Raw genomic sequence first — 27,724 nt, 5'->3', positions numbered from 1 at the left:
GATTTTGATAAACTACACTTTACGTTTTCAGTTCTAAAGCAAAATAACATCTTTATAATCTTGCCGATCAGCAAATGTCCAGTGGGTTAAGACATTGTGTGGATTTCGTTAGTGACATTAAAAGTTGGTCCCCGCTTTTATAAATTAGGACAGCAGTCGACGGCTTGTAAAATTTAAAAAACTATACTTGTTGCTTAAATGGCTTGACACAAAATCATAAACAGATGACTATTAGAAGCCTTCAAGTAAAATGAAATTAATTTTGAAACAACTCGCCACACTGTCGTTGGTCAAACAAGAAAGAAATCTAAGATATCCATCGATGTATCCAATTTGTCCGTCATATCTTGAAATAAGCGGAGTTATGTGTTGTGTACACAAGTATACAACTAGTCAGCCATCAATCTTGTCTCCCTCATGACCCAGTTGCCAGTGTTGTCAGTGTTGCCACACTACACGCGTGATTACCCACCAATGTTGCCATATCAATAAAACATGGATTTGTTTTGGTGATACTTTGTGGCAAGTGTCGGGATGATTTATCAAGAAATATTAAGGAAATTATAAGTTGCAAAGTATGTTCGACCAAGTTTGTCTTAGTAATTGTAAGGTTTCGAATTTGATTTTAAAGCCGGGTAAAGATGCAAAAGAAAATTCTATCATAAAGAAATCTTATTTTCGTGTATGAATAATTAATTACACTGACATTTAAAACCAAGAACTATGGAGCTAGTAATAAAACTAACATTTCTATTGTTAGATTTTATCAACAAGAAGATGAGTTATATTGAAGAACAGTTCAATCTAGAAATATCAATAAATTCTCGAAGTATTTCGTCAGACTGAGAGCAAAGGACCCGACGATCTCTGAAGTATGCAAGTATTTAAATACCAAACTGTCGCGACGGATCCCATACATACTTGCAATTTAAAACGAATTGACATTTTTAGATACAATTCAATATTTTAGTCTTAAATTGTAGATATATTTGGTACTACATTTATACACAAAACAAAACGAGTCTGATTTTTGACGTCCAGAAAATGCAGAAAATGTTTTCGAATCGAGATTAGGTACCTTGTCAAAATCACTATACATTATCATTATTACCTACTTCAAGTTATAAAACAAAGTCTAAACTCTCTGTCTCGATTTTCACTAATAATATAAAGTTAAGGTTAATCCGATGAAACTTGGGCATAGTCGCTAGTTACTTATTTATTAATTTAGCTATTGGAACTTCAGATTTCATAATTATACTTTTAGTAACCCAACAGTAGGTAGTATCCATAACTTTGCAAATTTAATTTCATTTTCATAAGCTTGAATAGCCAGAGACAAACTCTTTATTCCGACTTAAGAATCAAAAGATGTCAATGCACTACTTAAAGGAAATTCTTCTGATGTTTATGTACTATGTGAAGTGTCAATAATATTAGTGAGCACAATGTTCCGTGATTACAACGTGACGTGACTCGATGTAAACATGTTTAACTGATGTACTATGACGTGTTCAGTGTGTAAGGAACTGCGTGACATTGTTTATACGAACATACATTACATGAAGAGTGGCGCGATTTAAGTCTATGCTATCGAATACTCAAGGCTTTATCCCTTCCCCATTACAGGAGAAACCCTTGCCCAGCAGTGGGACATTAATGGGTTAATGTTTGAAATGTACTTCAAAATTAGTTTTTACGGTGCGTAAATCAGGTTTTTCTTAAAAATGCTGTTTAATTTTCGATAGTCGATAGTGGTAGAAAATTGTACTTTGGTTTGGTAAAATATTGTTGAAATTCAAAGGAAATATGTTTTTTTTTTATTTAATTTTGCTGTAGCTATATCTATCAAATACGCTATCAAACATTTATCCGCAAGTCGTGAAATTGTTTCCAATCTGTTGTTCTAGTAGTCGGAGTGTTATCGTACGGCTCATGAACAAGGCTTCGACTTCCGGGTCAGGTATTATTTGTGACAGTGCAATGTCCCTCTCTCTGATGACAACTAAGAGCGCTCTTTGTTCTCACTTGAAAGTTTGCCAAACTGTCCTCACCCGCGGCCCCTGATTATTTTCATTGCTATTCTCCTTGATTACTTACATAAGCATGTTTTACATGAAGAGCAGCTATTTAAATTTGAGCACTAAAATTGTTAATTGGGTCAATGTTTCACACCTCGTTAATGCCTGTTCAATATTTTAACATAAAGTTGGACCCACACGTTACATCGACGTCCGCCGTCGCCGTGCTCTCCACTTCATTATATCATTCCACGACACCGGGCAAAAGAACTGACAGTTGATTTCATCCATCATTTAATTACGTGGTCCGCGATTGAACCCGACACGACTCAATACGTTCATTTTATTCACAATAAAACACAGAATTGGACACACTTTAATTAAAAATCTACATTTCGTCGTCGGCTGTAAAATTTGAATGTTACCTTAATCAATTAACAATAAAAACGTGAAACAAATAAAGGTGTACACAACTATGTCGCGCGATTACCATACAAATTGCAGTGCGCCGCCCGCGCGCTATTATAAGAGAATTTTAATATTTCGATATGGGATGATATAAAATTTAACAGCAAACTTTATGAATGAGTAAATAGAGGTGAATTTTAATTGAAATTATTTGTTGTTCGCACACAATAGACAAAGGGTCGGTGATGCAAGCGTGATTCCGTTATGATTCAAATTATAATTAGTTGTGGAGTGATCTCGCACAATCGCGCGTTTTTCCGCAAATGTTTATATATTACATCATGACTGTGTGTTCACGTGGGAAATAATGTTGTTCAATGTTAAGACGGAGATCATTTAAAATTCTATTATATCTTAGGTCTTTCGTAATGTTTTGTTTCATCTCATTGTTGTGGAGCTCGTAACAAATGAACAATTCCGACGTAGTATCTAGAAAATACATTACTATAAAGATGTACGATATTAAGGTTTTAGGTTTGTAGCGCGTCAGAAATACTTGCGTTTAAAGTATTTCTGTGATGCCACAGTTCGGCGTAGGATTTATCACCGTGCCACATTTTCCAAACCGGTGCAGCAGTTTTGACGTATACACAAACAATCAATTAAACACAGTTTGTATAATATTTTTATAGATACAAATAAATGTATACTCATACACACAGCAACACCAGCTGTCTATAAATCAGAAGGTGAGAAATCAAAATAAAACAATAGGCGACGTGCACACAAGCGTACTGTCACAAACGACGCGTGTTCATAACATCGCCATAAATTACCCGCGCTTGTACTTGGTACACTCGGGGCTCCATCACGTGGTCGGGGCGGCGGGGCCCCACCGCGCAATTAACCCAGGATTCGCGTAAGTAAATTTAAACGCATTTATACGTCTAACAGGCTCTCGATATTTAAAAACCCGTAATATTTGAACAATCGATCCGCTGTAGGTTTCAATTAGTGACATTTACGTCGCAATCAACATTTTTTATTTATTTTTAACATCCGACATTGATAGACTTATAAAAGTGTTTTACTTGAGGCGAGTAGGAGTGGAACAGGTTTAATTTAAGATGCCGCATTTATTAAAGAAGTTTTAGCGTCGGTACCGTTTGAAATCTTATTGGCATCTAATTATATTGGTAACCTTTGCGACGGTCTTTTAGAGTTTTGAAATAAGTGGGATTACGTTTTAACTGGCTCCTGTCCCGGTGTTCTATCATTCTAAAAGCTAAGAATCTTCTCTCAAAATGAGAGAGGGCACGCTTAAAATTCACTACCCTAGCCAGTGCGAGACCAATGCAAATAGATTAAAAATGTAGATAATATAGACAAAACGTTTAGAAGCTAATGAAGGAAAATAATTATGTAGGAATCCGTAGCAAGAGGTGTTCTTTGAACTCTGCTAAGCCCTATGAAAGAGAGGCAAAATTATGTACATATGTATATACGTAACATATAACTCATAGAAACGATACAAAAATACTATAACAAATAGCAAAGTTATAAGTATAACACGCTATTATCTGAAGCACTACTATATAAAAGGGTTTACAAGCAGATAAAACAGCCATAAAGCTGAACTATCGGATCAGTCGTTAATAACGCCGGTAGTTCCGCCGCTAACTCCGCACGCAACGCCGTGTAACTCCGGGGTCGTAAACCCGATACGGCGGTGTGCACTACGCTTTACTTTTATGTACTGATCACTATTTTAGTGTTCTCGAGATAAGTATAATGTGACACTAGCTTTATGTTCACTGGTATTAATGTAGGGTAGTACTGTTTTTTTAAGTGAGAATTGAATATAAATAAAATACTGAATTTGATAATATTTTTTTTTGTGAACTGTTTAGGTCGATTTGACCATGATAAAATACATTTTCACTCACAAACATTTTACCTGTATCGAAAATACGATAGCTGATTGCAACATCCAAGGTTTAATTACCGTTTCAAGATTACTATTATTAAGTTCTTAAGTCTCTAATGTGTCAGATTTTATCCATATGTCATGGATTTTTTAAATGTCTAAACCATTTTTGTGACCGGTGAATGTAAATTTAGCAATAGCATTATGTAGAGTTAGTAACAGGTGGTTTACAGTAATCTCTACCTATCTCCCGTGGGAACTAACCGTGATATTAAATTCTAATCTCTATACCATCGCCACACGTCTATCTCATTATAAAAACAACTAATCATTTGCAATTCCCACACCCAATAGCCTATGTACGGAACAAATACAATTACAAATTGAGTTTTTTATTCCGTTCGACATATTTACGACGTTCCCGGTTTGTATTAAAAATTGTAAAACGCCAGTGTTATCAATCAATGTAAAAATGAACAGTTCTGTATTCTCTATGGTACGCACCATAAATACAATATGGCGATTGACACGTCTCCCGCCATTTCTCTGTGCTCTGTGGGAACAATGGAGTTGTCATTTTCAATCAATTAACTTTCGAATATATGGGAATTCTGTTTGTTGTGTATTTAACGTTTAAAAAGAATTATGAAAATATTCTTGTTATTTATTTCAACATTTGTTTTGATAATTTTCTCGAGTTTGAGGTTAAATGATAAAATACTTATATAGTTTAAAGATCAGACTGTCCTCAGGTCGCTGGCTTCATTGATCTTTCTCAGGCCGTAATTTCAATTGGCGCTTGAACCCTTTATTCTACATTTAATGAAAAAACTTTATCTACTGTGGACATATTTACGCACCCTTTTATCTGTAATCCCGTTTTTTCGAGACATTTCTTCTCCCGAGTGACATTAATTTACGCCTCAAACCGTTAACTCTCATTCCATAAATTTTCCCTCTTAATTTGGAAAACTCAAAGTTGCCAGCGCCAAAAAGTCAACATTCAATTTAGCGCGCGGCCATATTTCAGCGCCGCCGGTGGCAACACCGCGGATCGCGATTACTCAGCCCGGATTGATGTAAATTATTGCGTTTACCTATCATATAATTCCAGCCTGATTGGAAAAGTGCGTAACCAGACGATTTAATTTTAATGTGAGCACGCAAATTAACCTTCTAAACTCATGCGTGATGTTTGTGTGAAATTCATACGGGTTTTACGACTGGGAAACTGTTAAATATACGAAGTTAGGCTATCGTATTCAGGCAAGGCTAGCCAAACAAAGTAAACATAGGAGATAAATATTTGAGTCATCACTCATCACAGTCAAATGCCATCGAAAAAGAAAATTAGTTTTATACAAAATTAACTTAAGTAGCTTTTTTTCATTTAATGCCGTCATACCTTTCATTCTTGAAGGTGTAGACAGGCAGAAGTATAAGACATAGATACGCGTTATTCATATTTAAAGACCCATGTTGTAGACGTCAATCATATTACTATTACCGAGCACATTAAATTCAAATGAAGCATTAACACTAATATAATAATGCGCAAATTCCCACAAATCTCGGCACCAGAGCTCAACATCCCTGATCCCGTTCATCCAGTAATGTAAGACAAACACCGGTGCGGTGGCGGTGCGTGCCGGCCGCGTCGTCGCCGCCACGCTCGACAACCGCCCGCTCTGTTTGCACGCGTGTTGTAAGGATTTTAATCCACAAATATATGCATAGATATATTAAACGATGTTGCTATGTAAAGCTTTTATCGAATTAATTACACCTCCTATGGGTTTCCTTGCTTGGTCAGGATTTTTTTTGATAGCTCTTTTCATTTCCGAACTGGTAGTAAATTCACCCTCTGTATCATTGAATATCATAAGTGTCAATACTTGACCTATATGAGTAAATTATTTGATTTTATTTTGGTTTTCACTTCTTATGGTTTAAGTATTTGTCAGACATTTTTATGCTATACCCGTTGAAGTATTAGTAGTGTCTCTATCTAGGCTTCAATCAAGCCCATGAATTCGTACTTAAATACACTTAGTATTGCAAAACGAATACATGCTTAACTAAATCATTTAAACGTTGATATTTCAACAACAGTTGATAACTAACATTGAACGCTGCAGCACATTTTCAAGTATCGAACTTTTGAACGGATAGTTTTTAACTATTAAGATTTCAATATTTTATTTCTATCTGCCACATCTCAATCAAAATCCATTCTATTCATTTTTTTATCAACGATAGCCCTTGATTATAAACACTCGATACAACGGCCCACCTACATTATTTTACTGCACATATGAATGGTCCCCATGGGGTCTCGATATTGACGATACTGTCCGTAGCCCCCGTCCAGTCGCTCATATAACTTATAACGTGAGCCTGCAACGATATGATATTTTTACTGCATCCCTAAGGTCACATAACGAAACAAAATGGCGGCGAGCTTGTAAAATGTCAGGCTGTTTTTAAATGTGTGTCAATCTAGTAACAACAGATAATTTTAGCTGATACATTAAAACTACAATGTCTAGTTAAAAGGGCTTATTATTTTTTATTATTAAAGGTGCTGATTGTCTATTTAATGGTTTGGGTTTTAGAAACATTCATGATATAAACCTGAAAATTCTACCTGACTAGGAATTGCTTTTGTGTGGTGGGAACTTTAAAGCATATAAACAATGGATGTAAAGTACAACCAGGCTCAAATCTAATATTTGTGGATCGCAGAAAATTTCTGTTCGCGTCAAAATCAAACTCGAAGAGGTGCTCTAGGAATGCCAAATGTGTTTGTTAGACTGAAGTCTGTCTGGTATAAAAACTAGATGGCGTTACTATCAAATTCCATTACTTTAATCACAGATACCGAATCTTCGTCTTCTTCTTCTCGTATGGTTAGTGGTCAACCTAGTGTCAAAGTTGTTCTAGCCACTCGAAGGCCTTTAACGTGGCTTAATGATTGTTACCTTAATAGACATCAACCGAGATCGACCACTATTCGGTCACCCATCTATCGAACGCCCGCTTATAGCGTTGCTAAACCACAGATCGTTTACAGTCTGGTGAGCGCAACTGGCTATACCGAATAGCCCTTATTTAAAAGTGCAACTTAGACTCGAATTAGTTGATAGTTGTCTCGTCACCTTCGCTTGCGTGTGTGATGACGTGCTTGGTGCTGAGGCCGCACTGCAGCGGCTTCGTGCACTAATCCTAATCCGAGGCAGCCAGCGAGTTAGCTCACACGCCCCACCGCGCCCGCTGCGTGCGAGTGCCACGTTGCAATGACTTACCCCCGGTTTCTGAGGTACAATTAGCGGTAGTTTATCTGTTCAATAGCATTTAAACTCATATTAAAATGTTAGTTTGAATAGATAAAGTACCGCTATATGTCCCTCAGACCGGGCATAACTAATTATATCTATTGAGAGTTTTGTGCACTATTTGAGATATGATTTTCTTTGTCATAGCGATTTCAAAATGGGAGTTATCTCATCAAGTAAAAAAGTTACTAGTAAGTTGTTATTTTTAAAGACTAGGATAGGCGAAACAGCTACTTATGGATAACACAAATTGTCGCTACGAGTTTGAATCTAAAAGAAAATAATGTCTATCTCTCTACTCGCAGTGGCAGCACCGTTTTAATAAGGCCAATCATTCAATTATATTTTGCTTATAACCCGAATAGTCTCATAAGAAACCTCAATACAGAATTGAATAATCATCAACAGTAAATGAGTCATACTACACTTTTTATTCAATTAAATTTTAATATCCAAGAAGAACTTAGAAACAGTTTTTCTCTCGCGACATAAATTACATTTTAACCTAGTTATTGAGTCATATATCGTACAAATTGGTCGTTTTTCTTAGTTCGGAACAGAATCTAATAAGTTTCGAATGGTTCAAACCGTTTGTGAATGTACAAGGGACAGTATGCTAGCTGAGCAGACAATATGGCGATGTAACCCGCACACAGCGCCCCCTGGTGGCGGCAGATGGCAACAGATTGCAACGTCCACCATATTATTGAGTTATGGTTTTGATTTCACGGAATACGACTGTTAGAGAATTGGAATACTGTATTGTTTATCATATCTATATGTATTTGAAACATAAATTTATATGTTTAAATTGAAAAATAAATTTTAGTGTGCCTTTGATATTTTTGTTACGTTCTTGCGTTGAATCTATACTAATATTATAAAGCTGAAGAGTTTGTTTGTTTGTTTGAACGCGCTAATCTCGGGAACTACTGGTCCGATTTGAAAAATTCTTTCAGTGTTAGATAGCCCATTTATCGAGGAAGGCTATAGGCTATATATCATCACGCTACGACCAATAGGAGCAGAGTAACAGTAAAAAATGTTACAAAAACGGGAAAAATTATGATTATCTTAAGTGACGCAAGCTAAGTTGCGCGGGTCAGCTAGTCTGTTAAAAAATTAGACTATTGTTTTATGTTAAATATGTAATGTTTTTAAAATCAACTGTTTTGAGAACTCCTGAATATATTAAAGACTTCGTGCTCGTGGAAACCCTTCCCGGGTAAATCCCGATCCCTCGAGAACTTGGGGATAAAAAAGCGTACTTATGTGTTATTCTGGGTCTTCAGCTACCTACATACCAAATTTCATCGCATTCGGTTCAGTAGTATTCGCGTTAAAAAATAACAAACAACCATACACACTCACCAACTTTCGCATTTTTATATTTCGCATATATTATTAGTACTTTTTTTTCGCAACTAATATTAAAAAGTATATAATAGTCATATTTAAGACTACTTCTTACAGTGATACAAATTTTCCAAAAATTGGTTCTTTAGCTCAGGATTTTTCCCCACAGATTCTCCTACCCAATATACCTAGACGAATTGCAAAAAAGGCAAAAAATGCAGTTCAAAATGAGAATATTTATCACAATTTCGTCATCTCGGTGCACATTTAACGAGGGAGCAGCATCTGGCTTATTACCGCGGCTACCTGTGGCTGGGGCCGAGCCACCTCATTACCACTTCATTAGACCCTAGACTAGCCCCCACCCCCGCACTACCCCCCTCTTCTAACCCCCGGGTACCTTGTAGCTACACACTTAATCTAAATGTCTTCGCGGGATTTTTTTTTGCTAAGTGTGAATAGTTTTGAGGTTATGTTTAGTTATAGTTTGTTAAACTCCTAGTTGGATTACGATAGGTTATGTGTCATAAACCATAATTTTCCGGTGCGTTTAACTAGGGATGAGAAACAGCTAGTGAAAACTTTAATAGGTATTATGTTATGAAAGTTCAACGTTCAAGTTCTTCAACGGCAGTTTGACAAGACGATTTCTGTGATATTCATCAACAAATCTGGTCACAAATAACTATTCTAATATTTATAAAATACGGTATTTTAATATCTTAAATAATGCAAAATTTAATTTACAGTGACAAATACATTTTACATTCAAATTCACAATTTGAATTTGAAATACATTTTAGATACCTTGTCTTCGTTTAGAGAAAAAGGAACTATATTAAAACTTCAATCCAATTCGAAACTTCAAATAATTTATTTTACCATTTAACCATCTAGCAATAAAATGGCTACATCAATTTGCATAAACCTAGCTATTAGTATAACAAGTTGTATTCCGAGTAAGGGCAGTAGGTGGGCAGCGCATGCCGTCACTTACATATCGATCGCATCAATAAATGATCAGCCATCGTCATGCGGCTACGGGCTACAAGCTACAGGCCTACACTTAATTACACCACTTACTCCACTTACCTGGCAAATGTCACGACTTACGACAACTATTATGTTATATTACTTGATAGACATTATCGCAGTTCTATGAGAGTTTAATTAGTTAGTGGAATATATTTTGACTGAGTTGTCTGAACTGTATTGTGTACGACTGTCGGTCACGATCTCATTGCAAAGGCAAGCGATGAGGTAATGTTCATCAATTTTAGTAATTTATCTGATGACGTAACGTGCGTAAGGAACTGGTTATTATTTAGATAAATACTATTACAGTGTTTAGTGATTAATACCTAATCAATTACAGAACAATACAATAGTACACTTTTTACGAAGAGAATAAAAACACCTGTGTAGACTAGACAATAGACATCAAACTTTAAGTTACAAAATCATTTTTTATATTTGCACATTTTTTCCCGTACTGACATACCCTTTGTCTGATACCGACGCATAGTCTTTTATCTTTTACGTTGCAATGCTATCACAATCGTTTAATACTTACATACAAGATATAACGGGAACACGCGATTGACTTTAGTGTACTTGACATTTAGGTACAGGTGACACTATAGTCCAACAACTAAGCAGAGAGGGGTTACACGACTTATCTAGCCTATAATTAATCATTCCGTGAATCCAAAATAAACCAACGCCACGCTATTCTAAGTTGTTAGACTATACCCAAAGTCATAACTCTTTCATCGATGCAAGCATAAACTTAAAAACTCTATTTAAAATTCCATCGCAAGTGTCTGACGTGTAACATAAATCACAGTGAGCCACGGTGAAGGCTGCCGCTGACAGCCACTGTCAATACACAAGACATCTCTTGATAACGCGCGGTACTTGCTCCAACTCTAAACAAACTGCTTATCTTACAATCACTTCAAAATGATGAGGAAGGACTATTTTTGGTGGCGATTTTTGATTGATTGTTTATCATTATCGGAGAATGATTTTACTTTTATTTATGAGGTTTTTCGTTACTGGATCAGCGTTTGTTTTTTGATAAAAGTAAGTTTATGTTTATTAAAAGATAAATATATTTAGGTTAGTCGTGTCTGTTCAGGAACAAGATGCACGGTTTTGTCTTTTTCATCATATGACGTACATACGTAATGTCGCGCCATTTTCCCATAGGGGTTGGCAGAGACCAAAGAACACCACTTGGTTTGATCTTTACAAACTTTTCTTGCCTCATTCACTTACATACATTTTGTCACACAGGACCGTCGGTTACGAGTACTACCGCACCTGACCTTTTTTCAAGACATAACAGATATAATTAGGAATAAAATAAAACTATGCTAAAGAATTCGGATTTAAGTCCTATATAAGTATATAAGTATTCGGATGTCGGATATAAAATGTAAAACTATTACGATCATCTTTCACACAAAAAAATAACTAAATTGAAACCACTGCATCCGTGCGGGAGTTATGATGCCACAGATAGATAGACACACGGACACGTCAAACTTGTAACACCCCTCTTTTTGCGTCGGGGTTTAAAAATAGTTATAATAGAGCTATCAAAATTAAATACAGCAAGGTCAAAAAGTTATTTATAACTGGTAATAATTATAAATAAACGTTCTAATTCTGTAATTGAATGAGGGTCGGTGTTGCTATCATTAATATATATTTGTATAACTTTTTACATCAGTATCCTGTTTCTACACAACTTTTAATGGTTCCATGTACAATGAGTTGTGTGTTGCCAACTATTTAATTTGGAGTTTCGCCAAACACCTTTCATTAGGAAACAGGTAAATGATTACGAAATAGCTGCTTTATCTTTGGGTAAAAAGCGTTCCAATGTTTCCTTTTACGTACCTTTTTAAATGGCGGTTTCCGATCAGGATGACAGATAAAAATGTCGATATTTAATATTTTTAAAAGCAACCCTTTACGGCAATAAAAGTATTTTATAAGTACCCCTGATAATGAAAGGTTATTTTAATTGTTACGAGCTATTAGTTCAACTATAAGCTATTGATACTGAGGTTCGACCTTCATATTCGTTTGACATTTAAAATACTCGGAAAAACTGGTTATTTAATTAGTCGTACTTTTACCAGAATAGTTGTTCAAATCGTTAAACATTCATGCCGGTCAATAACTACTCAATAGTCTACCAATAGGTATTTGTAAATTGAAACCCATTTTTAGGTATAGATACTTTTTTTATGGCAACTAATAAAATAGGCGCTGAAGGGCCAGGTGATGACTTATATGGCAAACTTTTGAAACAATATGAAATAGCTAAGAATGGGAAGTTAGGTTGAAAATCATCTATCTGCAAGTCGCCATGTTTTTAATATACCGTCGTAACACAACACATTAAATCCGTTATTCTCATAGTAATATAGAAAATACAGTCAACAACAAAGATTACTTTGTGTAGATTGTATGTTTATCAAAAGTAGCTAAAATTTATCACAATTAATAAAATCTATCAATCTATTCCTGAAGGTATATTATGGATGGCTTCAGAATATATAGTATCGGAGCGTTCAATTTGTTAAGCGACTATTATAGCTGTATATATGTATGTATATAAGGTAAGGGTCCCATAGATCAGCTTGTACAGTAAATAATGGCTCTCGATGAAGTATGAAGGCTCGTGATTGAACTGTCAGCGTCGTCCTTGTGCGACACACGGCACTTTATTACTTAGTTATAAGTACTTGGTATAGCTTCATGGGTATTTTACAGCATTAAATAAGAGTATTACATTAAGAACAATTATAAAACTGACGTAAACAATGAATGTAGGTATGTTGAGGCCCAAAAAATTACGATGATTGAAGACAAGGACTTTTACAAACGAATGAATACAATAGGATTGTTTTTGTACATACATACATAAAATCACGCCTTCTTTCCATAGGCAGAAGTTAGAGAGGTAGGCTTTTGGTCTGTGATATAAATAACACTATGTATGATATATATAACGTTCTCAATAATATTAGTGATTCTGCATAATAATTGCTGATTTTCATTTAAAGTTGAAGCCAGTGATGTGGAATAATCCTCGCCGGCTAGTTTACATAAAAATTGAAATTATGGATTCAATGAATATTCATTTAACTGTTTTGACGCTTCACTTACACTCTGTTCTGCTCACTAATTAAAATAGAAACTATTGAATACATATGTATATAAATACATACATGAAATCACGATTTTCCCCCACAGTGGAAGGCAGAGAATACTACTATTTTGTTAAAATCTCGTAAAAAGATTACCTTTATTTTAATCTCACCTTTTCTCTAACGCGTATTTCGGTTAAAATAAATTATGCAATAGAACCTAGTACACATATTTGGTTATATAAATAGAATTTCATTACTGGGGATATGTCTCAGATAATAGATGGTTAGTAATCCGGGTCGGGTTCTGTCGCTAGCTCACCGGAAAATTTGAATAACACGCCGCGTACTAACAGATTTGCATCCAACCGATGATAATATAATATGAATTCACACACTAGACTAGAGTGACCCTTTTAATTCATCACTCGTTCAATGGAAGCGGTTATCATTAAGTACGGACGCTAATGTGTTGGAAATATTCATGTTTTAAAAGTTTGTTACAAGTTTTTTGACGACCGACGTAAATTTGAGTTATAGATTTGGCATGCCTTTTTATGTGTGTTTGTGGCATCGTAGCTTCTAAACGGATGAATCGATGATTTTGGTTATGTGAGATTTTCTGTTTCATATTTTTAGTATTGCAATATAGATTGTATTCTATAGTCTCAATAAGATTATTTTGTTCGATGTCATTGAGAAGTAAACCGTTCCCTCTTCAAGCGTATTCGTATATTAGCCCAGATTACTCTACGTAATGATAGTGAAAACCTGTCTTCCACCATTAAACTAAGAGTCTAATTAGTGAGCTATTTAACTACTTAACACCTATGTAACTTTGCTAATATCTTCACAAAGTTCAAGCTTATTTAAACTCCTTGCAGTACTCACACATAATTAAACCTTCAAGCGAAACAATATAATACTTGAAACGGACATATTTATAAACAGTATAAAACATTACATTTTCCAAAACATTACTCTTCATAATGGCGTCTAAATATAAAACAAAAGACTGTAGTTCGGAGGTGAAATTTGTGCCTCAAGTGAAAAAGGGTATAAGTCCGATTTTCTCGAAAATGAGTTAAGTATACCAAAATGTTCAAAATAATACTCTATCGATTGGTGAAAACAGATACTGTTTATCTTTAAAAATGAGAAAGTTAGCAATGTGTAAAGGGGGTTAACTTACACTTACAATATTGCAAAAGTGACCTTTACAAATTGCTAACTTCCTCATTTGAAAAGTGAGATATAAGTGTACTCTAATTACATAACTCATTTCTACAAAATCGGACTTATACCCTATTCAGTAGAAGCACAGAAATAATCGTGGCGCGTTGAGTGCGGCACTCTTGCAAACACGTTGCTTTTCACTTGTCGTATTAACGTCTCTAGTTGGAGAGGCTGACAGATTGATGTGTTATCAGCTCGAGGCTGTCTCGATGTTGTTCGACTCAATGATGTTATGTAAACATCGGTACAGGCCCCTAGGGCGCGAGATTTGTGCCCTCAAATGTGTTATAGTTATTATTTTGCGAAATGAGATGTGAATTGCTTGGATTACAAACGTAAATGATATTGTATTGCATGTATTGCAGATTGTCTCACACTTTTTAAAAACGTTTTTTGTGACGAATATCTTGCATTTGAGTTAGTAATAGTTAGTTTATTTGTACTTACATGAGAGCCAAATGATGAAAGCCGCTCGGAAGAACATTCTGATGTAGGTTTCTGTACTTTTGCTGAAGTATTTTTCAAGATTTTTATCTTCAAAATGATGAATCGGGAAGTAAACTGTAACCAAATAAAAATACTCATTCTTTACATTTGTTCGTTTTACGTTGTAGTCCCATCTGTGTATGGAGCAACAACCACATGTGCCGTGAGCATATCGGGCATATTCAATAAAAATAGACATCGAATATAACATGTGCTCGGGAATTGAATCTGGGACTTTCTACTTAACCAATTTAATATACATTATTACAGCAATCCCGTTTTGGTAAAACAGTTTTCTAGTCAGAGAGGCGTTTTACCGGTCGAAGTAACTTTAACAGCCTAGTTATAACATATACCTATATAAATGTGTGTATATCTGTATGTATGTGGGATGGTTTGAGCGTGAACTCAAACAGTAAGCTTTAAACTGCGGACGTGCGCGAGTAATCCCAGACTACAGCGCGATACATCGTACCACGCACCTCGTACTAGCACGATATAGAGGAAATATTACTGCTAGTGTAGTTATATAGAAATTACCACCTAAACTATATAGCTTAAATAACAAAATGATTGAACAAAATGTTTAAAAAGTAGCTTTTAGTTAAACCAGAATAAATTACTAACAGTGTCCGCAATTTGCAGAAATAACTGTATTTTATAAGAATATTTTGGATTAAGAATTCTCCTCATGACTTTTTAATAACATATTTGTATAGTATTTTTATTAACGAGTCAAACATGGTTTGCGAAAACAGACCGAAACGACATGCAAAACCAACTGCCAACCAACGTTAGCAACTCATGATCTAATCTATGCGCGTAATGTTATACAATAAGAATTGTCTCCTTTAATATACAACTAAACAGACAGCTCTACAGACATATAATACAAAAACACTGATTGAAAACAATGATCCAATTACTACCTTACTATCCCCCGGTTTCTAAGTACATTTAGCGGTAGTTTAACTATTCAATAGCGTTTAAACTTATATAAAGAAAAACGCTATTAAATAGATAAACTACCGCTAAATGTACCTCGGAAATCGGGCGTAAGACATTAAATAAATAAATAAATATTGTAGGACAATTCACACACGGTCATTTGATTCCAAACTAAGCAGAGCTTGTACTATGGTAACCAAATAACTGATAAACATACTTATATACTTCTAAATACATACTTATATAGATAAATTCACAACCAGGCTCAGAACATATACTCGTGCTCATCACACAAAGATATGTCCCGGGTGGGATTCGAACCCACCACACGCGGCGTTACGGTTGTCGCGGCGAGGTGACCGCTTAAACCACTGCGCCAAACGTGCAGTTAACATTCGTTATTAAAACTATAGTCTTCGTATGAATGTAACTTTACTACATACAAGACTACAGTGATTTAATCACTCAGATGATCATACAAATACGAAGTGTGTGCCGCCGTACAGTGTACAGACATGGGGCTAATATTATGATGATATCAGCAAACAGACGACTAATCTCGTGTAATTGGAGTGGAACGTGACGTCTGGGAAGGACTTTGATGATACGAATATATGGACAATTGGAACTGTAGGAATATGGGTGGATTTAAATAGATAACATAAGATTGTCTATGGTAAATCGTACAAAATATGTAATATGTGTATAAAATGACCTAATTTTTCCCGTAGAGATAGGCAGAGACGAAAGAGCTTTACAAAACAAGGACGTTAAATACAAAAGAAGAAATATCATAGCGTTAAATGATTGCTTTCAAAAATTGCGCCGTACACATTGAAATATTTGATCAAAAATTTAAGGCGAGCGTAACCTTGTGTTATTCACGCATTTTGTCATTAAACTATGCCATGTTTTCAAATGAATGGATTGTAGAAATGTATGTTTTTTTTAGTAGGTTTAATCATTCTTTCGTTAATCCTCGTTAGTGCCCTAATATTTCAACTGTAGTTAACGATTTGGTTTTGATTTAATTCGTCTAGACTTTAGATAAATATTAATATACTAAATCTAAACCTCTATTCAAACTTATTAAGTGATTAAAAATAAGCTTTTGTACGCCTTAAGATCTCAAAAGATTATATTTAAAACAATTTGATTTAAGGCTAGTATAATACATACATACGTACATATATAAATAATATCACGCCTTATTCCTATAGAGGTAGGCAGAGACCAAATAATGCTACTTGGTACGATAGTTTGTATAATAATGTTTATGTTCTTCGGGGAAGAGCTCTAAGATTAGAGCATACAAAATGTGTATCTAAACATGAACTACATAGTTTTCTAGGTCATATAAATTACAAGAAACGCGGACATTTCCTTCAAACACTACGTGTTATTCTAAATAAACTATGTTGATCGAACCTTTCGTACATTATCTCAACATTAACACTAAGAGTCTATTATTTCTTTCATTCAAGGCTTACGCATTTGTCGTTAGAAATAATTACGTTTGAAGGGATATAAACCGATGCTAATCGAGTCAAATTGACGATTAAAACCGTAAATATTTACGAGTGGCTAATCCTTTGAAAATGTAACCCTTTTTAACGTAATCCGAGCAGTGCCGGAGTGCTGCATAATTTTATATAGAATTAAATCAAATTAACGGACTCGTGAATTAATCAAACGGGCTCCGGATGGTGACGGGTACTTTGTTTATTCTATTGCTTTCTTCCTTCCAAGAGCAGTGATAGCCGAGTGCTATAAGTTAACACTCCCACGCAAGTGGTCGCAGGTTTGAACCCGAGGCAACACACCAATGACTTTTCGCAGTTATGTGTGTATTAGAAATAATTATCACATGCTCCAACGGTGAAGGAAAACATCGTGAGAAAACCTTGCATGCCTAAAATTTGTTTAAAACATTTTTTGAGGGCATGCAAAGTCCCCAACCCGCACTTGGCCAGCGTGGTGGACTCAAGGCCTAACCCCTCCCTCATTACGGGAGGAAACCCTTGCCCAGCAGTGGGACATTAATGGGTTAAATTTATTTATTTATTATTATTCTTCCTTCCGTGTATTTATGTATTACACTATGGGCATTAGTCACCTTGGTTTTAATGCTTTAATATAAGATATGGATGGTAAACATCAGTTTAAACTTCTATGGTTTCAAAAGTTAAAAGTAGAGTCACCCGTTAAAATCTTAACTTTGTGTAGACACTAGCTTTCAGGCAACTTAGCTAACTGTAAATACATTATTTTAAAACTAAAAGACAGTTCACTAAAGCATACCCATTAAACTATAATAAATAGTAAGAATAGCAAGTATATCGTTAAAATCGCGTATTCATCTTAACGTGTGTTGACACATCACGTATCACTATGAGTGATATAGGTGAAATAATCACATTTATTTGTCATCACGTCTTCAAGTGGAAGGAAAACGAAACTGTGACTTATATTTATTATATTACGGAGATATAGCTGATCACGGAACCTCAATTATCACGATGAGAAGGGTAGGCTGCGCTGATCGGTACTAGGAAGACTTTATACGGTTTTAAGAACTGTACTAAAAACAATATTTGGGATTTTAACTTACATTTTCGTTAGTAAATGCACTACTATATATCCAAATCCAAACACCTAAAATTTTATGAAAAAAAACATTTAAAACTATTATTTAACTGCCCTGTGTGTGCGTCTGTACTTAACCAGTGAATTTAGCACCAATTTGTTTTAAACCTTTCAAATATCTTTAAGCTAACTACACAACTAAAAACGACTTTAGAAAATTAATTTATGAGAGCATTTTCCTAAATCTACTACCACTTCTTTCTATTCACACAAAAATACAATTAAATCATAAAATACTTACCTAATTATAATTCACTATAAAACCACTAACTCAGCCGGTTGTATTCAACTCACTAAACTCTCGGTAAAGGAGTGCGTACATCTTATATGTAGTATGATGAAGCCACCTGTGTTTACAAACACTGCCCTAATATACAATCATTATTACACTAGACACAACACGCTTGTGTCGTAATGTAAATAATAACATAATGTAATCATTATACGGTAATCAATACATTTTTGTTACAACATTACTGTAGTTGTAAGTAAGTAGAGTGTAGATTGCCTCTGTGGCGCGGTCGGTAGTGTTTGCGACTAGCGTGTAAAGGTCTCGGGTTCGAATCCTAGGTCGGACTAAAGTTTCTACTGAGTTTCGTAGCCGGATGCTATATAAGTAGAGGTGGTATCAAAGCCTATTCTAGTGCTGTTTGACTAAATAGACTTTAATTTGTTTGTTCCCTGGTTTCTCTAGATTTCTAGAGTGTAATGTTAGCTATCGTCGTGTCGAATTTCATCGGAATCGATTATAGAGTTACTTTAGCTTTTCTATAAAAAGTTATATTTCCGTGAATCCTTGATTTTTGATCTGTCTGTTTACTCTCAATATATTTTCTTTCCTTATGATTGAAAATAAGTAATTAATTAATATTAGGTTTTGACCCATTTCTCTTAGATACTTAAAGTAAGTACATAATATACATACTTTGACGTAATAAGGTCAATTTTAATATTCTCTTGACATACTTTTAATTAACTAATAATGAGTAAAGTTTAACAAATATACATATTGTTTGTTACAAAACTAATCAAAACAGTCTGTTTTATCTCATGTACAATATTAACTAGCTTTTGAACTTGAAACTTTATATCATAGACGAAACAAAAATCTTGAAAACCTAATGCCCATTCTTGGTCTAAATTTGTAATACTTTAACTAAATAATTGCTACATATCCTCATCCAATTTTCAAACTATCTATCTACCAAAATTTCATCAAAATCAGTCCAGCAATTTAGCAGTTTGAGCGTAACGAATATAACTACTTATTATCTACGGATTAGAACCCGCGTACCTAGCTAGTGTTGTAAAAAGCACGTTGTAAACGAACAGCTGAGTCAACAAGGTTTGAGTTACGTCTCAATATTGAGTTACGCAAGACATTGACGAATTATGAACACTATGAACATTACCCGGCGATGCTTACATCAATTTTGTATTAAAAACAACGCTTTGTTGAGGAATAATTGAAAAGATTTTGTTAACATTTTTGTATAAATACTTCAATTGTTTTAATAGTCAACAATCATTTTATAACATGGTTTAATAAGAAACAGTAGAATCCGTAAGATTATGTACTTTTGAGATCAAATTACATCCCATCTTGTATTTATCCTTGATGTTGATACTTAACTTTATATCGAAGAAAAACAATTTTAAGTTTACAAGGATTCTTGAATAGCACCAGTTTTCCGAGATGATTAGTATCTTATAAGCCAGCAGTTTGCAGTGTTCGAAGATGAGTAAATACTCAGATAGTTTAAGTTACAGATAGAGTAATAGGTAACTGAAGAACAGCTCTCAAGTTATGTCTGTTCACGAGTGTGTGTAGTGTTCCTGACAGCGGATATCGGTAGTGCTTTCAACTCACTTCTCTTGAAAGGAATGCTTCTTCGTATCAAATGTACTTCAAGTATATTCCCGTTGATGATTTAATAGAATATTACAGTTAGGTTTAGAGAACTCTCTGTGAGATTCGCTACTAATTTTACGTTGTGCTTGAGAGTTTTTCGTTATAGAGGTAAAGTGATAAAGATAGAGCAAGTTTTCTGATTCGAACGTTACTCAGCCACAATTCAGTTAAAGTTGATTATACTCGTAGTTCTCTTAATACTTTACAATCAAGGTACATATTCAATTTTGTATTAAAGCTCGTAATACTAGCGTATTCTGCAAATACTATAATTTAATTTAAAATGCTCAAATTCAAAATATCCCCTATTTCGTAACTTCGTACAGAGTATTTGAAATGGTCTTTTGTTACTTTTTGCTTACTAATCTCACCTACACTACAGATATAACTCGGTGTAGAAAATCGCGAAACTGTACCAGACAAATAAAGCGATCTTTCAATTTAATTATTCAGTAAAATAATCAATTCCATTAATAGAAAGCCGTCAATTTAGTTCTAAAGTATCGAGTTGACCGCACGCCGCGCGCCGCGGTGACAGCACAATACTATTTATATACATGTTGAATAATTAACTGTTTGTCGGTCGACACGACTCATTCACTCGACACTATGAACTCATTAAGTGGTTGACGTCTCGGATGAACGATTTACGCGAAACTCGAACTGTTGCGGCCAAATGTGTTTAAAAACTTTATATGTATTGACGTCAAACTACAGATGATTAAGTTACGATTACGAAAAATGTGATAAAATTTTCTGTTTTTACATTTTTCTCAAAGATCAGGAAGGCTTACCCCACTACAATATGGGATTCACAGCACGGTAGAGAAAGAGAGAGATCAATCTTTTCATTTTCATTAGATGCCTTAAATTAGGGAGCAATATCAGCAGAAAAAAAAACATATTCCTTCTTTCGATCCCTGTACATTAGAAAAGATGAGCCTGAAATTAGGATATAATGAAATTATAATCCTTAAAAAATTGTTTTCAATTGCCAACCCATGACAAATTGTAAGAAATTTAAATGCAGTGCAGACAAACATAAGGAAGTACCATTACACATAATATTACAAGGTAGGTATATACTGTATGTACATAACGAAACTAGACTATCACTAATTAAGACAATTAGCTCACATTGTGACGGTGCTGACAGCATTGACACACTAAACTAACACTTGTCATAATATTTACGTTATATTATATTTTATTAGTTATGCTACGTAATACTATTGAAAACTCACGAAATTGAAGGACATTTAGTAAGATATTTTTTACTAGCATCTCTCTCTCTTCCTGGCATTTGTCCCATATGGTTGTGGGGTCAGCCTTCCATACATTCTTCCTCCACTTCGCCCTATCCTTGACGTCGTCTTCCTCAACCTCACATGCCTTCATATCTCCAAGATATTTTTTACTAGCATAGTTATATTATATTAGATCTCTGGTCTTATTATATTTTGGGACAACACACGGTCATCTGATTCCAAACTAAGCAGAGCTTGTACTCTGGTTATCAAATAACTGATAAACATACATGATAAACTTATATACTTCTAAATACATACTTATATACATTATACATAGGTAAATTTAAAACCAAGCTCAGGAACATCTGTTTGTGGTTAGCACCAAATAGTTTGCGTGTCCGTGTGGTAACCAAAGTCACGACCTCCCAATGCACTGGTAGTAGCGAGGCGACCACCTTAACCACTGCGGCACGAAGGTCGTCAAAACTCTATTTACTACTAAATTATCCAATATCACTTATATCTCACTAAACCATTTACTAACATTCTGAAATTCGCACACGTGCTACCAACGTTAAACGATAAATGAATGTAGTTCAAACATTGACACATCATATCAAAGATGCAGCTGGTATACTATCAGTTAAGCAAGAAATATGAGCCTACTGTTAACCTAAATATATTCAAAGTCCACTACCGCAATTCCCTACCACTATCGACTACCGACAACTGGCTAGCTTGCGAAAAATATCATATTAAAATCTGTTCAGCGCCTCTAGCGAGCATCGTAGGAACTATTTTGGCAATACATTTTAAATGTCAAACTTTCGATACTGGAAAGTTGCAATTGTAGAATCGCGCTACTGTTGTTAACCTATATTATATTGAAGCCTACATAGATAGGGTTATCAACTAATAAACAATGTAAGTGACAAATTGTAATAGTTGTACAATATGTCACGTTACAAGCATCTGTTCTGAATACTTGAGTTATTGGAACTTGTCGATAGTTCGCGTTCTTGACGCGGATTCATAGTTTATACTTCACTTGGTTAGACTATCACTGTATTATACAATTTATGCTTTAGAAGCGGTTAGTGGTTGATAGTTAGTGGTTGACAAGTAAATATATGAAGTATATAAACCCATTATAGATTCCACCACTTTGCAAAACCTGAAGAACTGTAGCTCGATTCTCTACTATCGACTACCGACAACCGGCTGGCTAACGAGAATTTTTTTCAAATATCTGTTAAGGGCCTCTACCGGGCTCCGTAAGAACTATTTTGCCTGCATATTTTAAATGTCAAACTCTCGATACTCGACAGTACCGACTGTACAGAATTATAGAACTCTCAGGCTTGTAAGATTTCCTCACTATATTTTATCGTACCAATCTATTCAGCATAATTGTTATAAACCATTTTAAAATTATATTATGTGTGCTCACTGTGTATGCAACCACACTTAGTTGGTAACTTTCGAAGTTTCTTCATAATGCCTGAGACTTTAATTTTGTTAGAAATATACTGATATGATGCGAAGAATTGCGTTATTTTTCTTGCATAATGTAAAAATACTATTGTTAATGTATGTCATGTTGTAAGTCAAAGATTTCTGGAAGCACTTTACAATGCACTTTGAACGCAGGCATTAAGAATTTCGGCAAAAATACAAACCTTATACTATAAAATGTCCCACCTTGAGGCCCATTGTAGACCCTCTGTCCTAAATGGTTCTGGTTTACCATTTTAAGATGTATAGTAAAATGAAGCTGGTACATAGAATACTTGGTACCAAAGCAACAGTTTAAAACAATATGATACCGTCCTTGTGTTAGTAGTAAAGTTGAAACATCTTGCGTTTGGTTCATCCTATCTGTCGGCCCTCGGTCCTTATCAACAAGTTTAGTTCACAACTACTTACTGATAGCCGCTATCTATCGCTACATCTCTGGTTACCAAAGTAGGATGAGTAGTATGAGTACAATGCGAAGCATCATTTCTGAAAGGTGACAAATTTCACCAATCTCCATACCATGGAATATTTACTATAACTTATTTAAGAGACTAGCAGCCGCCCGCGACTTAGTGTAGACGTTAATTTTCCCGTTTTCACATTTTTTATTTACTGATTTTTCATATAAAAGTATTTCTCCCTTTATACTCTCGGGAGGGAATTTCCAAAAATTATCTTGTACTCTTCTAAACTTACTCAGGAATCTTTATACCATATTTCAACTTTCTACGCTCAGTAGTTTCGGCTGTGCGTTTTTCATCAGTCAGTCAGTAACAGAGAAGAGTTTTATTTATATTGATTGATAGAGAAAACCTTAAGTAAACAGTTCCTTTCTACGATTACCCGGATGAATAATTTATCCGAATCTCTCACTAAAAGTTATTAAGAATAAGGCCTAAGAAGTCTCTTAGCCTTGTCAAAAGTAGCTTTATCTCACAGGTCCTTGACTCACACGGTGAAGGCAACTGCCTATGAACTCATGTCAAATAAAAAAAAAGTAATAACGCAGGCTTAATCGCGCCTCTATTGATACAAGCTGATCCCGCCGCGCCGCCCGCGTGCCTCTACACCGGCCATCTACACATATTGACTTTTACATAAATATCCACAGATTAACCCTTTATTACTTTTCATATGTATTTCTATGACCTTCTGACTTCTATCCTATATCAAACAATCATATTTCTTCATTAAAACAAGATTAAAATCAAAGTAAGTGAATCACTTAAAACTTTAATCATACGGAATAATTTTGGCAGCAATTTGACAATAAATGTCACAACTGTCACACGTTACTTTACAGGCACAAGTCATATTGTATTCAGACGTCTAAAAATATAACATATGGATTATTTTAATCACTAACAATGCCTAAACTGTAACTGTTAGGACTGTCGGTTTAAATTTATAAAAGGGTCTATATTTTTTGTCCTACTGCTAGGAAACCAGTTTTTTCCTGGGCTGAGACAGCAAGGGAAAGTTTGCATTCCTTAAATAAATAAAGTTGTTATCATCAGTCATATATTATAGTCCTTTTTTAAAGACAACTCCCGCACTAAGAATTGTTATTGTGCCGCGGAGACTTTGACAAACATACAAATAACAGACACAAAGTACAACGGAACCCTAAACAACTATTTGTGAATAATTGTGAATCGCACAAATAATTGTCCCGAGTGGGAATCGAGCCCATGATCTTCCGATGCAATCGTTATGGCGTGGCGACAATAACCATAACCACCCATAAAGTTATTAAAACAATAAATTTATATATATCAGCTTAGCCTTTTTTCCAAGCTATGTTGGAGTCGGCTTCCAGTCTCACCGGATGCAGCTGAATATCAGTGTTTTACATGGAGCGACTGCCTATCGGACCTCCGCAACCCAGTTACCTGGGATAACACGATACCCTTCGGTAAGACTGGTTGTCACTTTCAAGCTTCTGACTACTGTTAACGACTGTCAAAGATCTTCGAAAATGACAGCCGGGACCCACAATTTAACGTGCCTTCCGAAACACGGAGGAACTCGATATGTACAAGATGGTCACCCATCCACAAATCAACCTCGGCAAGCATGACTTAACCTCAGAGATCGATCCGCGCGGCTGTTGTTAACTAAGCCACGAGCTCCTCAATTAAATATATATATTAAAACAATAAATTTGTTTCATAAATTAAAATTTCGCTTTCATTTGTTTACTACCCTTATGTTCACCCTTATAGAGTGGTACATGTAAATACAAAGTGATATTATTTGCATGTCGTCAACAAGGTGGTGACACTTGGCGGCGTCCTCGCGGCGATCGATGGACGCTTAATAAAAGATCGCGTCCTATCGATCCGCGACATAATGCAATACTAGCATTGAACTTTGCGATTCAGGTTAACAATAAATATACCTACATGACATTTATTTTTCTGCATTCTCTTTTGAAAATTACTTATGTTCGAAAAGAACAAATTGATAGAATATAAATTACTTTATCAAACTATTAAGTAATTTTTGTCAATAGATTCGCCCCCTATTACATGGGACTAACATTGTAAATAACGGAGTGGGGTTGTATTTAAAATCTCTGCCCACAACTTCGGGTAGTATAAGGCGTGATATTTTTTTTTTTACAACTCCCGCACTAAGACTCCCGCTCTTTTTCGAAAGGACACAAAGCACAACCAGACTCGAAACAATTATTTGTGGATCGCACAAATAAATAAAAAATGCCTACAATCCTTCCTAGTTGCTACGTAAAAATAACGTTTTGTTCTTATCTTCTTAACAATTTCTAAAAAATAAACTAGTATACAGCTTAATCATTTACAATCAAGTCTTCACGAAGCATAAAAGATGGACGTCGTTTGTCCAGAGGTCAGCACTGTCGGTGCATAATGAACACGTCCATTAAATGCCCATCATCAGCGTCACAGCGCCTGCAGCAGCTAACGACACAACCTTTATATAAAACTGTTTTTAATTACTGCTTGTACAAGTTCTTCCACTGAACTTTACAAGTTTTCTTCAGTCTTATACGATCTGATACTAATTATGCTAATATTTTTACTTGTAATTAGTTTAGCTATTTTGTTGTAAGTTAAAGTCTTATACTTTCATATTGCTTTAGTAATAACTTTATACAGATAGAGTTTAACCTTTAAACATAACCTTTGCAATTTACATGTAATGACGAAACTGGAATTCTGTACCAGCCTTACCAACAAAATTATATTGCAACGGGTCATGCACGGTCGATACAATTCGATCGAAACGTCGAGTAAACAAATAAGGTATCATTACCTTTCATTTTCAATCGCGTTCAAGACCCATTGCATTATAATATTATGTGTACAAGTCGCTAGAGTTTAAACTCGTTAACAACCTTACCAACATCAAAATTAATTCAATTTAAAAAATACTTTTTTATGAGAACCTAACGTCTTTAGTTCAACGAGGCATGTCGCCTTCCCTAAACTTATTTCATGGACCATAGAAACTGAAACGCTATCACGAAATGAATACTTAGTAATACTTTATCGCGAAGACTCATGCTGAATCAACTTGCGAATATCTTTCAAATTTGTTCTCGTATTTTGTTTAAAAACAGTAGACTGGCTGCATACTACCCGATAGGGAGGGCGAGGGTGTACAGAGCAGAGGGATAACGATAATATAGTGAAATAACTTGGAGAAATTAATCAAACTTGTCGCGTATCGTTTTAACTTTCAAATAAAAAGCGTCGCCTATAAGCCGGGAGAGGGCAGAAGGGGTAGACTACGAACTGCTACAAACTTTGACAGACTTACTTAATATAACCGGAAAGTGGCTTTGAAGAATTTTGTACCAGTTGTTCTTATTTGTTCTTTTGTGTGGTCGACCTAGTGGCAGTGTTTTCAAGGTCTTGACTTCATTACTGAAAGACTATAACATATTTCTTGGTCTTGACTTTCGATAGCCTGATGTGCGAGCTTGTGTTCTTGATAGTGTGACTATCAGTCTCAAGCTGATTTCATACTAAGAAATAGTCAAGTTTCTAGGCACTTAGTACTGATGCAACTGGCTATAGACACGTGTACATTATATTGAGATAGAAAGTGTCAAACTGAAAGACATAACTCGGATATCATATTTATGAGTGAGTTTATTTTAGTTCAGTTGGACTGAGAGCTTTACCAATCAAGTCTCGAGTACCTATCTACAAACCTCTTTTATCAATAGACTTTTTAAGATATTTAACTTCTTCAACTTTTAGTTATATTTTTATATAATCAAATAAAAATACGTCCGCGGAATGTCAACTAGCCAACATTTAAATTATTCAAGTTGATCTGGAACGGTGAAACTAGCTAAGTTTTAAATTTAATCAGACTTAGTCGATTATTCATTAAGCGATCGATCTCTGAAACTTTCCCGGCGTAACACTTCAGTTATTTTCATTGAAACCTGCCTTCATTTCACTCAGGAGATACTTTCAAAGTCTACGAAAATATTTTAAGATTAATCTCGGCCGCGTGCATCTT

General features: G+C 35.0%; 2 protein-coding genes across 4 annotated transcripts in view; one reads left to right on the top strand and one right to left on the bottom strand.

Moving 5' to 3' along the window:
* Positions 1 to 18,824, bottom strand: part of LOC142980636 (uncharacterized) — a 47,849-nt gene extending 29,025 nt beyond the window's left edge. For both annotated transcript variants that reach the window (XM_076126131.1, XM_076126132.1), the window contains exons 1-2: positions 18,771 to 18,824; positions 14,897 to 15,010 (exon numbers count right to left, since the gene is read on the bottom strand). In XM_076126131.1, coding sequence (XP_075982246.1) covers positions 14,897 to 14,933 — 37 coding nt within the window. In that variant the 5' untranslated portion in view covers positions 14,934 to 15,010; positions 18,771 to 18,824. The remainder of the gene's footprint in view (positions 1 to 14,896; positions 15,011 to 18,770) is intronic.
* Positions 1 to 27,724, top strand: part of Mip (Myoinhibiting peptide precursor) — a 78,696-nt gene that overhangs the window by 15,560 nt on the left and 35,412 nt on the right. The window lies entirely within an intron of this gene.

Source organism: Anticarsia gemmatalis, chromosome 18 (assembly GCF_050436995.1).
Source record: "Anticarsia gemmatalis isolate Benzon Research Colony breed Stoneville strain chromosome 18, ilAntGemm2 primary, whole genome shotgun sequence".
NCBI classification, from domain to species: Eukaryota; Metazoa; Arthropoda; class Insecta; order Lepidoptera; family Erebidae; genus Anticarsia; species Anticarsia gemmatalis.
The sequence above is the reverse complement of the archived record's forward strand: the minus strand, read 5'-3'. Positions and strand labels throughout refer to the sequence as shown.